This window comes from Hetaerina americana, unplaced genomic scaffold (genome assembly GCF_022747635.1).
Source record: "Hetaerina americana unplaced genomic scaffold, ioHetAmer1.1.p SCAF_52, whole genome shotgun sequence".
Classification (NCBI taxonomy): domain Eukaryota; kingdom Metazoa; phylum Arthropoda; class Insecta; order Odonata; family Calopterygidae; genus Hetaerina; species Hetaerina americana.
Genome location: NW_027287117.1, coordinates 71,902 through 84,963, shown reverse-complemented (window position 1 = coordinate 84,963; position 13,062 = coordinate 71,902). Strand labels below are relative to the sequence as shown.

The 13,062-nt window shown below is 43.8% G+C and overlaps 1 protein-coding gene across 1 annotated transcript in view; it reads right to left on the bottom strand.

Moving 5' to 3' along the window:
* LOC139694663 (zinc finger protein 704-like) overlaps nt 1-7,319 on the bottom strand; it is an 81,809-nt gene extending 74,490 nt beyond the window's left edge. The window contains exon 1 of the mRNA XM_071593158.1: nt 6,828-7,319. Within this exon, the coding sequence (XP_071449259.1) occupies nt 6,828-7,319 (492 nt within the window). The remainder of the gene's footprint in view (nt 1-6,827) is intronic.
* Nucleotides 7,320-13,062: the final 5,743 nt, after the last annotated feature.

The window sequence follows — 13,062 nt, the reverse complement described above, 5'->3', positions numbered from 1 at the left end:
ACCTTGATCAAAAATTTCCCGGAATTTATTCAGAAAATTAAAAATACAAGTTTATTCATCTAAATCTATATTGTCCCCTTCAAAGTAATCCCCATCGACTGCAACACACTTATGCCAGCGCTTGATCCAATCCTCGAAACGTTTTTTATATTCGGTTTTCGGTATGTCCATCAGTGCTTCCTGCGATTTTTCCATTACTTCCTCTCGGCTGCTAAAACGCGTTCCCCGTAATGGTTTTTTAACTCGATTGAACAGAAAGAAGTCACAGGGAGCCAAATCAGGTGAATTCGGTGGCTGTTGGATGGTATTTGTTGCATTTTTCGTCAAAAAATTACGAATAATGATAGCACTGTGCGACGGTGCGTTATCATGGTGCAAAATCCACGAGTTTTCTGCCCACATTTCTGGTCTCTTTCTGGTCTGGAATTGCTTCACGCAAACGTCTCATAACGCCCAAATAATACTCTTTGTTTACTGTCTGGCCTTCTGGCAAAAATTCATGATGCACTACACCGTTGTAATCCATGAAAACCGTCAGCATTGCCTTCTTTTTTGACTGAAAACGACGTGGTTTTTTTGGTCTCGGCTCATTTGGTGAACGCCATTCACTTGCCTGATGTCTGGATTGCGTGTCGTACTCATAAACCCACGTCTCGTCTCCAGTAATGATCCTTTTGATGAATGTGGGATCGGATTCAGCCTCGCAAATCATGTCTTTTGCGACGTCAACACGGTCTCTTTTTTGCATGAAATTGAGGTCTTTTGGCACCAACTTTGCTGCTACACGACGGAAACCCAAATCATTAACCACAATGTCTTGGGCGGATCCATAGGCAATGTTCAAGTCCTCCGCTATTTCTCTGATGGTTAATTTGCGGTTATTGACCAACATTTCTTTTACTTTATCAATTTTTTCACCGACTTTCGATGTCGATGGTCTGCCACTGCGTTCATCATCTTCGATTGACTCACGACCACTTCTGAACCGCTCGTGCCACTGGTAAACGACCGTTTTTTTTAGAGAATCGTTGCCGAAACACTTTTCCAACATTTCCAACGTCCGTGCGCCACTAAATCCGTTTTTTACGCAAAATTTAATACAAGTTCGTTGTTGCAAATTTAAATCCATTTCTGAAATTGTAAAAAATCGCCAACACACACAGAGATAGATGTACTCTTGGCTACGTAACTTTTGCAAATGTCAAGTTATGACACTAAGATTTAAAGGGAATATCAACAACAGATGTACCAATTTAACAAAAAAAACAGAACTCAAATCGGAACGATTGGAGCGCCACACGGTGGTTATTCCGGGAACTTTTTGATCAAGGTAGTATTTCTCTTTATTTTTAATAATTATGACTGCAATTTACTTAAAATCTCTCTTCACTTTCAACGAGATCCTGCCGGAGTCTCAGGAAAATGTATTTCAGCCCATGCTTTTTACCCAAACATGTTCAGAAAAATTTGCTTATTTTTAGCAATTTTTTCTTGCTTAAAATGTTAAGCTTCCTAGATTTGCTCAAAAGTTGATACAAGTTTAGCGAAGGAAGCCTTGCTGAATTCTAGCAAATCTGGCAGGAAATATTTTATTGTGTAAGCGTCGATGCATACATTGATTGAACTGAGACATATTGAATTTAGAGGAGGTGTGAATAATTAAAGGCTTCGAGCGGTGATTGAACCCTCCGTCCCTTATTTGCCAAGTTTAAACTGCATTTTTTACAAAACACCACACTATACCGTACGGTGAACTAACATAAATAATGCAATTAAAAAGCGAATGCCTTTAAAAAAATAAGCTCAAATACAATAAAAAAGGAAAATTGTGGGCTTTAAAAGAAATTTTCCTGGTTCTACAGGAACAACTTTTAAACCAACATATATTCTGAGGGCAAATCAAAATCATGGAGAATTGGTACGATTCCTTATGTATAGTATATTATAATTCATATTTTATTACTGTCTTTTGCGAACGCGAAATCAACTCCTCGCTCTTCCGAGTGGGACCAAGAATATCGAAATAGAGGTTTTGAGTGGGGCAGAGAGAGAGATGCAGAGAGTGAAACTGCTCTTCTACTCATCAAATGCATGACCGACAACAACAGAAACTCTGAAGGGTGAAACAGTGAAAGGAACAGTACTCCCCATTCCAACAATCATTTTCCTCGACGTAGTAGGCGCAAACATTGAACAAATCGGTGGAGCTGGTCTTTCTCGCTCCCTTTCCTCCCATTTGGAGTTTTTCTTTCACCCGAAATTGGTTCCTCCGCAGGCGGTGGAAGGGATGGGAGCCCTTGCCTTTCCCTCCCTCAACTCCCATGTTACGGCGGAAAGGTTCATTACGTCCCCCTCACCCCCTAATCCCCTCTTCCTTTGTTCTCTATTTACCCTCCGACGTCGCCTTAGCAGCGGACTTGCTCCACATATTTCCCCCCCTTCCACTCTCCCACCCCTTCTTCTCCCCGGCCCACCCTCCCGCCCATCGACGTGTTTCCTCGTGTTTGTTTCCTTTTCACCACCGCCTCCAGTAACACATAGAGCCAGCCAACCCTCTTCGCCCCCCCCCCCGACGGTATTAAAAACGGAGGAGGAAGATGGGGGTTGGAATGAGGATGAATAGGGTGATAAGGGGAGGAGAAGGTGGAGGAGCCCCCCGAGAGGGGGGGTTAGTGCCCTGACACCCCACGAGGGGTTCTTTAACGATCACTTTGCCGAGGGAATGACAAAAAAGAATAAGGAATGGACACGCTCAAACACTCGTATAATACGGTCACTTTACTACCACCCCGCACGCCTCGCCCAACATACTACATTTTCCACCCTTTCGCCCACCATGTAAGTACTCCAGGGTCGGAATTTGCGTGTGCGTTGTGTGCTTGACAGTGAAATGGATAGAGAGCGGGAGAGTTTGGTTATTAGTGGCGTGGTTATAGCAACGCGGGGCCCCGACAGTATAAACAAGACGCCGAGTCATGAAGGGAGGATAGTCTTGCGAGGGAGCTTTTAGCACCCGAGAGTCCTCCCGCACCCGCGCGGCACCCCGAAGTGGCAGTGCCGCTCCCGCGAGAGGGGAGATACTTGGAGGAGGAGAGTTGCCAATTCTGCCAAACAGGGGGTTGTTCCCCCCCCCCACCCCCTCTTCCGTCGCGGAAATGGCGCGCGCCTCACATACGGCGATCACCTCTCCCATTCACGGAAACAGATCTTTTAGGGAAAACGTCTCCAGAGTGAAGCCGTTCGCATTGGAATGAATCCTTTCCCACCTTGCTCCATTTGCTCCTCCGCGCGATGAGGAGGAGTTTCCTTGATGAGACACCTTCGATGGCGAGGGAAGGCCCCGGATCAAATTGACGCGGACAAGAATAATGAAAACTCGCGCTAATACCTCTCTTCAATGACTCCAAAATGGTTTACCCTTACATATCTAGACAGGTACATAAAGTACATTATTGTAACTCCACTACATTTGATCGTTAATAATTTAGTTAATTGAAATATATTCATTGGTGGAATGAGAACTGTTTATTAATTTAACCTATAAAAATATCGGGAGTCACCCTGTGAGTGGGCGTTGCCTGTACCCTTAGTTTTCATTAAATGGGCGATTTCAAACTTACTCATAACATTTTCAGAGGAAAAACTTTAAACTCGAGCACATTAATAATTTCCATAAATTATTTAGACCTTATGGTGGTAAGCATTCCAATGTTTTCGTCAAACGGAATGTAATTCAAACCTATCGCATGAGGAAACGCACCTTCAGAGTGTTTTAATCTCAAGCTTACAGCCATAGCCTTAATCTAAATACCTACTAAGCGGGTTACTACTCACGGGTTGGACGGCGTCTTTAAGTGCGTGTTTATAGCAATAAGCGGCCAGTGAAGCCTTACAAGGTGTTGAGAGCTGAAAAATTAAGTTAAGTAAATAAAAGTAAATGAGGTCAATAGAGGGCATCGCACGGAATACAGACTGTTGATGCTTAAGTCAAAGTTTATTCTCAGCCGTGTAGAAGCGGGCCTCAACGAATTGTTTTCAATGACTTTTCATTTACTTGTTTCATACGGCAGTCGTGCGTTATGCATTAACTCATATTGGAGAAAATATAGTGAGTTACTCAACGGGTGGAGGTAGAGGTCACAAGATGACCCCAATAGGATGAAGATCTCTTCATAAAATTTTAAAAAGAGAAAACTGAACTTCGAAAATGTTTACAATTTTTAACACGAATTTATTCATGCTGTACTCTCTTGAAAATTATGAACAAATTTTGAATAAGTTAGGTATTCTGAGGGGTGGACGAAAGTGCAATGGAACCTTAATCTAACGACCCAGAGGGCCGAGGGAGGCCTCTACACGACAGGCCTCGACCCAAATGGACGGGAACAATATTAAACAAATGATGGCATATTTACGCACAATAATACAAAATGATACCGACCTATACCTAAATGAACCCGAGATTTCTGGGTTGCTTAAAACCTAGTGCCATTCCCATTCCCAAAGAGTAAACCTCGACTTATAGTCGCAAAGGGGACGCCTTCTTCGTCGTAAAGGGGTATCCTTTAATTTTAAAAGGTTTTGTTAACTATAATGTTCCGCGAAGTTTGGTACTAAAGGTTCAACACACACGCCTAGGTGAAAGAAAACGGAGGACATACTGCAATCGCAATTTGAGAGGAAACACTCCAACGTGAAAGGCTTTTGGAGCCATGCTTAGGACCGAAAGGGTCGAGTTGGAAATAAAAAAAAGTCCTAACCCCTGCGCATTATTCTTGCGCTGTCCGAACACCTCGATAAATCTAATTCCACCGTTATTTCCCTTAAAAGCAGTCGGCATTAAAATTTCAACGCATTGTCTCCCCTGCCTTAAGTGGAGATTTATTGTGATCCCTCTTGACTGCTCGACTGAACATCTGATACGCATCTTCACTCACCAATAAAAATTGACGGTTGGGGCGTAAGATGATTGAATGATACGGGTTTAACGCCAATCGACGTGCGAAAGGGATGAGGAAAAGCCTTCAACACGGGCTTGCCAATCTTCAGTAAACTAGACTCCGCGGATATCCCGAGTACTATCAAACGACGATTTGGGAATTAAGCGAAAAAAATTGCAAGCAAGCACCTCGCCCACAAAGAGTTCGCACTTGGTGCATCACTGACATTTGAGGATGATAATTGCAAATAGGCATGGGGCAAAAATGTTTACAACCTCAAATGGGCAAGTTTTTCGAATATAGTTGAACTATGCCGAATAATCGAATGTCCATTACATGTGTCAATTCACCGTTTACATATTTTTTATTCCTTTTATCTGATTGGTCAAGGGAGCAATACGCTAACCGGCTAACCCATGGGTCTTAGTAGCTTTGAATATCATTTGGGCAGGGATTTTGCAAAGTGGTGTTACCATTAATTTGACATTCCGTGGTTTCTTTGAAATTGCATTCTTTTGAGAAATGACCCCTGCCGTCAAAGTAATTGATACTATTACTACGATACAAAAATTGACGCATCTACTATGAGATATGAACAGACATTACTCAATTATGACAGTAAGTTCATTCGCTGATAATCTGGTCGAGCTGCAACATTGTCTGTTACGGCCAGTACAGCTTACACTCTAACACTTACACGAAGAGTAAATGGTCACGAAGGCATGGGAAGAGTTGATGGTATGAAAGGAACATAATCCAGCTAATAATTTAGAAAAATTATATTTTCGGATAATAATTTCTTTAATTGACCAGTCTGCCAAAAGATCATATCCACTGTAAAGGTACTCACAATACAGTGTGTGAAGCTAGGGTTGCAAAATAAAACACGAGACAACAATATTGATGAAATCCTAGTAAAGTGGCAGGACTAAGTTAAACAAAGAAAAGAGATTCAAAGAGAGAAAAGAGAAGAGGCGGAGTTATCTAGTGAAGTTGGAGTTGTTCAGGCATTTTGACAGTAATTTTGAGGAAATGTGCAAAGATGTTAGGGTATTAGGAGAAGAATGGCGTTATAAAAGTAATGAATAACAAAAGGGAGAGATATGAAGGTAAGTGTGGATGGATAATCGATAAGCCGACCCAGGTGGCGGCGGGGTAACGTCCTCGTCTGCCATTCCAAGGGTCGCGGGTTCGATTCCCGCCTGGGTGAGTTTCCCTCCATTTAGGGCTTGGGTGTTTGTTAATGTGACCATTGTTATCGTTGTTAACAGTTCGATGTAAAGGCCAAAATGCGCTGTTTTCGGACTAGTACTGAATGAATAAATAAATAAATAAATAAATAAATAAGGGCCATAGCTAGGATCATATACTACGATTCGCAAACTTGAACAATGAGGGAAGAGGATTAGCGTGGAAGTGAAATTTTTTAAAGTTTCAGAGGAAATTCGAAAGAGAAAAAAAACATGGATGGAGGAGAGGACACTTAAGGCGCTCTATTAGAGGGGAGAATTTTGTCAAGTGGAGAAGAGGTAGACAAGCGGCAATGCGCACAGTATGAAGGGCAGCACACTGTACTTGTATATAATATGGACCAAACGAAGTAAAGTTTTAAATTAGATGCTTCTAGCAGGTCACAAGGATGTGTAATAACCGGCACAACAATTGTTCTAGACTTATCCTATCCGTAGAAAACCTAAGGATAACGTATTCTTCGAAGGCGAGATTCCATCCAATATGAGAACCTTTGCTACGAAAATTTCATGCGTGCATGAGCATAAATAAATCACGTTTTTTCATAAACACCGCTTCTCAGCAGCCAAGGCATTTCTCTAGAGTGCTGCTCTCAGTCGTTTGAACAAGTCTCACGAGAGAAAAGAGGACACTAACCTTCTTTTTCTTGGGCAGCTCCTCGAAGTCGTCGATCACGATTCCCTCGTCCGTGGTGTTCAGGGTAGACCACCGGCTGCCGTTGTTGTAGGCGGCGAAGATGCTGTTGTAGGCAGCGAAGCTTCCGTCGCTGGAGAGCGGCGGCGAAGGCGTCGAGAGGCGCCCGGTGCCGCTTTGCCACGACGAACCCAGCGCCGCGTCGCTGCCGCACGGGGACAGCTGCTCGCCCCACGGGAAGCCTGCGGACGGACGGGTCTCGTGAGAGAACGAATGACGGATTGCGAGGGCCATTGCGGGCAAGTGCCCCGCGGCGGCAAAGAGGGCATCGGATGCAGGGACTGGCTGCACGAAGCGGGCCCCCGCACCCAGGGTGGGCAAAATAGGCACGGGTACTTCGCTACCGGTACCTAGAGCGACGATACCAGGTGTCGCTACTCCGTAACCAGGAGCTAGCCAATTATCCTGGGCATCTAGGGATAGAACCCAGCCCATTTTCCGGTCCCGATACTAACCCTACTGGGTTATATTATATATATAGGGAGATAGATTCCTGGACAGATAGGTACAAATACTCATTCTTTCCCCGAACAATCAGAAATCATAATAGCAAGAAACCGAAGTCACTTTAGAAATATTAAAAACGTTAAATTTACAAGTCGGAACAAAATTAAACACTATAGAGATGTTAGGTATACTTTCAGGTGCATGTGTATGTTAGTTGGTAGTTTGAGTGTTTGCATGTGTGTGGGGTGTAAGTGTTCATGCATGAATGTATGCCATGTTTTTTTTATACATGATTTTGTGGTTATTGCATGCGGTTTTTTTTCTTTTTCTTTTCTAAATTACGGGTGGTGTCCTAGCACCCCCCGCCACACGCCCTTGCGGCGGCTTGCGGGGTATTAAGTAGATGTAGATGTATATTCAGTAAGAATTTCTAATAGCCATACTCAGTGAGAAAATTGCAAAAGAATAAATTATCAACATTCGCGGTAAAATTCATTGTATATTCTAGTTAAAAATAGTCGCGAATACAATTTTAAATGCTGGTCACTAAGTAGCTTTAAAATCGCAAAAATATATTAAACGTAGTTGTAAAAACTTGAAAACAACCACGTAAAATTGATAATGTCAAAATTCTCCTTACGTTCGCGGATAATGAGAATTCTATTTTATTTGCTTTTTCGGGACGAAGTTAACAATATATATCTCAGAAATCCCAGGGAAAGACGTTTTACAATATATATATCACATAAAATAAGAAAATGATAACAGAAAATCAACATTGGCTTAAATATTATAGCAAGGGGAAGAAATATTGGATCGGGTCAGATAAAAACTACATTTCGGAAAAAAAACAAAGACTAAGTTTAAACTCAGAAAAACCACTTAGTCTTTTTTGTGAATTTCATGATTTCAAAAAACGCGGCTCTATGCCTATACTAAATACAAAATGCTGTCAAATGTTTGAATGTTTTCAAAATCAGGAAATCGCTAAAGCCAAAGGCGATACAAAATTATCATTCAAATGAGCAATTACGAACCACAATGTAAGTGGGCAGTGTACGAGGTTGGCTCGTCCCCTCGCATATTGAACCAGTTTAGTACTCATCCCTGTGAGAGTTGATTTCCAAGAGATAAATAGCAAAATATCTCATGAAATATTCCCTCTGTGTTGAAAGAAGCGTACTCCGGAAAATCAATACAAATTTATTTTCGTGCAGGGCCCACACTCAGCGTTTCAAGAGCGCCAAAACATCCCTGGGACGTCCAGACGACCGTATGACCCCAATTTCCGTTCCCTGAAAGGAACGACACAGATCCCCCCGAAATAGGTCGCCCAGGGGCCGGTGGTCGCCAGGGCGAGGAATTCGAAATGAAACCCAATATCGATCCCGCCCCCACTGCGGAACTCGGGACGGGCATCTTTTTAAAGTTTGTTTAAAAGTTCACGCTCCGGCGACGTGACCCGACGCGACCCATTTCTCCGCGAGTCGGGTGGCGAGGGAGGGAAGGGTGGTCGCGCTGCACCCCCGCGCCGCGATTGAAGGCGAGTGCTCCAATTCTACAGCACGCCGCCCCAATTCCCGGGACAAAGGGCAGCAGCGAATTATTATCCCCCGCGGCGGCAAAGGCGGTCGCCGTCGTCGAAAGGACCCCGACGGATGCTCCTCCATCGTATGAGGAGACGCGGTTACATCGCGAACAATTGGTGGCAATTGAATGACCGATGGCACCAAATGCAAAACATTGACTCCAAATTACACTTTCAAGATATTGCACCGGAAGAAGGCGATTTACATCATTTTTCCGCCGTAAAAGTTTTTGTTATATCGGTATTCCACAAGCTTAGCAATGGTTCGGAAGGCATATCTTTACGAGTTTTAACGACAGTAATTATATGTAGAAATTACTCAGTAAATGTCGATTATTATTTCTTTCCATATATAAGAAAATAAACAACGAAGAAACGTGCATTTTCAATTAAATTTTACAACAGAATAACGCTTTTTTAATATTTCAATGGGAAAAAAAGTTATGAAGTGAAATTTAAAACATGGTTCAACTTGAAACAATCAACAACAGCGACACATAAAGGAATGGTGAGCCTCGGGTAGTAGACCTTTGTGTGACGTATATTATTCGAGCTCCCGAAAAGCCACAGAACAGCAGAAGTGAGGACATTCTCTTTTAATATATATGGATTTTTAAATAAATGCAATTTACTTTTACTGGGATGCAGATGACGGAATGAAGAGTTTGACTTGGATTGGGAGGTCGACGGACGGCGGTAGGGCTCAACTACCTTTCGACACATGAAAATCGCGGGGCGGAATACATACTATGTATACCGTCAGGAAGAGCAGAGCAATGCCCGTCATATGAGAAGTTAAAACGACCAATTCGCTGTGATAACCAGACCTGTGAATAGCTCCTTCCCCCCGAAATGCAAACCTTGTCCTTTGCTCATTCCACCTAATTGGGGAAAAAAATTAAACTGCGATCACGAGCACTGGACAATATTACGGCTTTAACATTCGAATACACAAGCTCACCCATACGCAGGTAGCTCGGGAATACCAGAATGGGCCAGCTCGGATTTTGTTCTCGCGTAACAGGAAGTGTGGAAACGGTTTGTTTAGTGTTCAAACGAAAGCATTTCACGTCTCGGATTCTTGGTGTTGAAACTCATTTGAATAATAGTATTCATAAATTTAAGGGAACGTCGACTCACTAGATACCAAATCAGATGGCCCAGAATGGGCGGAAACTTAAAAAAAAAATATATATATATAACAGGAGACAATAATGGGAAGTTCCCTTGCACGCCGGACAGCTCCAGAATCGACGCGCTACATTATCCGTCCCGTAGGCTCAAGGGGCGGGGGAGAACGCAAGCCCCCCATCCCCCACCCACCTACCCTCCCAAACTAGTTTTTTTACGGAATCCCTTTGATGCCTCGAAACTGCAACGCCTCGCCCCCCAAATCAAAGTACAACACACACACACACACACACATAGTATATATACGCGTACGCGACCGGAAAAGGAAAAATAAATCTACAGACGAACCCCATTTTCTGACATACGCGAGCGGATCCTCCCCTCCCCTGCTTCCTTCACGGTGACTACCCCTTTATTTTGGACACCCTCATCACGGAAATAGACCTCCTCCCCCCCCCCATGCTCACATCACCATCCGACCCTCGACGGGGTTAACCCACACCCTCCGGATCCCTATTCCCCGCCCCCCCCCCGCCGTGAAATCCACCCCGTCCCCGTCATCCCTATGGGGGGAGGGGGCGGCAGAGGTAGTGGGGAAGGGGGTCGCGCACCGCCGAGAATATGTGCAGCGCCGTCGTGCAACGCAAAGTTGAAACCCCGCACTCGGGACGGTGGCGGGAAGAAAGGGAGCAGAGACAAGACGGGACGCGAGACAGCACGGGACGCGCGACGTCAAAGTCAACGGAGACGCCGGTCATCCGCGTTGACGTTGAATCGGGCTCCCAAATCATTATTGGCTTACTTCCTCCTCCATTCTCCCCTGACCAATCAGTGGTGCTTCCCTTTCCTATGCGCCATGATATACCTCCTTTTTCACAACTCCCTTCACTTTGGCAATCGAATTCATCCTTTCTCGTCTCTCTCGTGAGTTCCCGTCCCGTCGGTCAAAGTAAATCCTTAGTGTCGCAGAAGTGAGCGGAAGCAATTTTTTCTATATTTCTTCTCGAACCTTTCCCTCCCTTCTGTTAGCTTCATCGTTCCCTCATTTCACCTGAGCATCAGCGTCCATCAGCAGGTTTAGAAGACTGCAATTATTCTCCGGTCCTCCTAACTGGGTGTATCGTACATATGAAGTGGTCTCGAAGACTAATTTCGCCTTAGTGAAAAACAACTCGGGATTCAACAAAAAATGCGCGTTCTTCAATGTTTTTTTCCGAACTTCCCCGATCGATCATTTTCAGATGATCGCGATCAACTTAAAGTGAAATATAATTGTGAAAAACTTTGTAATGGAAAACAACTTTTGGAAACTAAATTCATAGCAACGAGGCAAGTAAATTTAAGTCGAGGAGATATGAGCAGCCATGATAGCATAATAGTCAGTTGGGCATTCGACTGTTTTTATTTTCCGGATAAAAATTGCCTCTTGTGGAAGAGGTGCTCTTTATTGCACTCGGATTATATTTTATTAGTGAAGTCAGTGTTTCATAGATCATATCAGTGTAATAAAGCGATTTATCACCGGCGGAACTAATGGACACTCTCCGGGAGGCTCATGCCCCTCGACTGATAACGCCATTGGGAGTAAAAAGGGCGAAAATGGCAGAAAATGTGGGACTGTTTGTAATAAAACGAAGACAAAGATCAGTTGATGCCATAAATATATATTTAATGATATCTTATCGAAAGATCTGAAGTGAAAAATGAGATTATCGGTCGTCCAACCTGTGCTACCCGAAAACACGAGTTTATACAATGAAAGGAGTATGACGAAGGGAGTGTGAAAAATATAACATCCCCTCGCCAAAAAAAAAGTAGTTTCAAAACATCCGGAAGAATGAACAAGTGTCGCGTATGAATGCTCGTGATAATAGCATTTATGCTCCGGGCTCCTTGACGAACGGAATTTTTAACTTTCGACACTGTTGGAAGCGACATTTAAAAGCAAACGGATGCTCGACATTTTTATAAAAAATTGGATTGGGATTTTAAAAAAAACAAATAAAAAAATAAATCACGCAATAAAACGAATTAGATGCGCGAACTATAAAAGATTACGCCGTAACAGCCGAGAGAGCAAAAGACGCATAAACAGAAGTTTTTGTTGCCCCAAGTGATCCTCCCACTTCCAAAAATGAAAGTTTTTTTAAACATAACCAAGGCTAAAGCCCTTCAAAAAGTAATTGCAAGTAATTACATCCATCAGTGACGCAGGAGGAATGAGTATGACGCCACTTGAGATTACGCGGTTTGACTCGCAGACATCTCTTTTTTTAAATAATTAAAACAACCAAGAGTGAGTTCTTTCCGATGAAAAGGAAAATCCTCTCGCAGGCACACACTCGACGAACACTTCCCAAAGGTCCCGGTAGAGTGCGTGGTTTTCGGACCCGAAGAGCGGAAGTGTAAAGGGGAAGGGAGGAGGAAATCCATTCCGAGTGCTCTGGAGCCAGTGGAACAGGGGGCAGCGAACGGGAGAAGGGCGGGGTGCGTGGCGTAACGTTCCCTCCCTCGTTATCGGGGTCTCTGTGCGGAGGGCGCAACGCACCCCTATGAAAAGGGAATAAGGACGCGAGGAATTTAAGGGTTAGGGAGGGAGATTATTGAATGGGGGAGGAGGAATTTTATACGTGTAAACACTGCAACAAGTGTCTCTCCCATGAGGCGTCGTCGTCCCTGCCAACCGGGGGGGGGGGGGGGGGGGTCAGTCCGAGTGGCGGGCAGCGCGATCGAACGAAATCTCTCATTCATTTACAAAACGCCCAGCGGGGAGGGGAAGTCTATGCAAGTGGTGGTGCTCTCTCGAAGGAAGACTCTTTTGTCCTCCTCTCCACGACCAGATCGTATGCACGCATCGACTAATATTTATCAACTCTCTGAATAAAAAAGATATATTTAGCAAGCACTCTTCTCGCGGACACGAGGATTCGCCCCACGCCATAACAAGCAATAAATGCTACTAATCACTAATAGCTTTTGGTTTTGCGGATCCGTGCAAATGAAATACCCAAG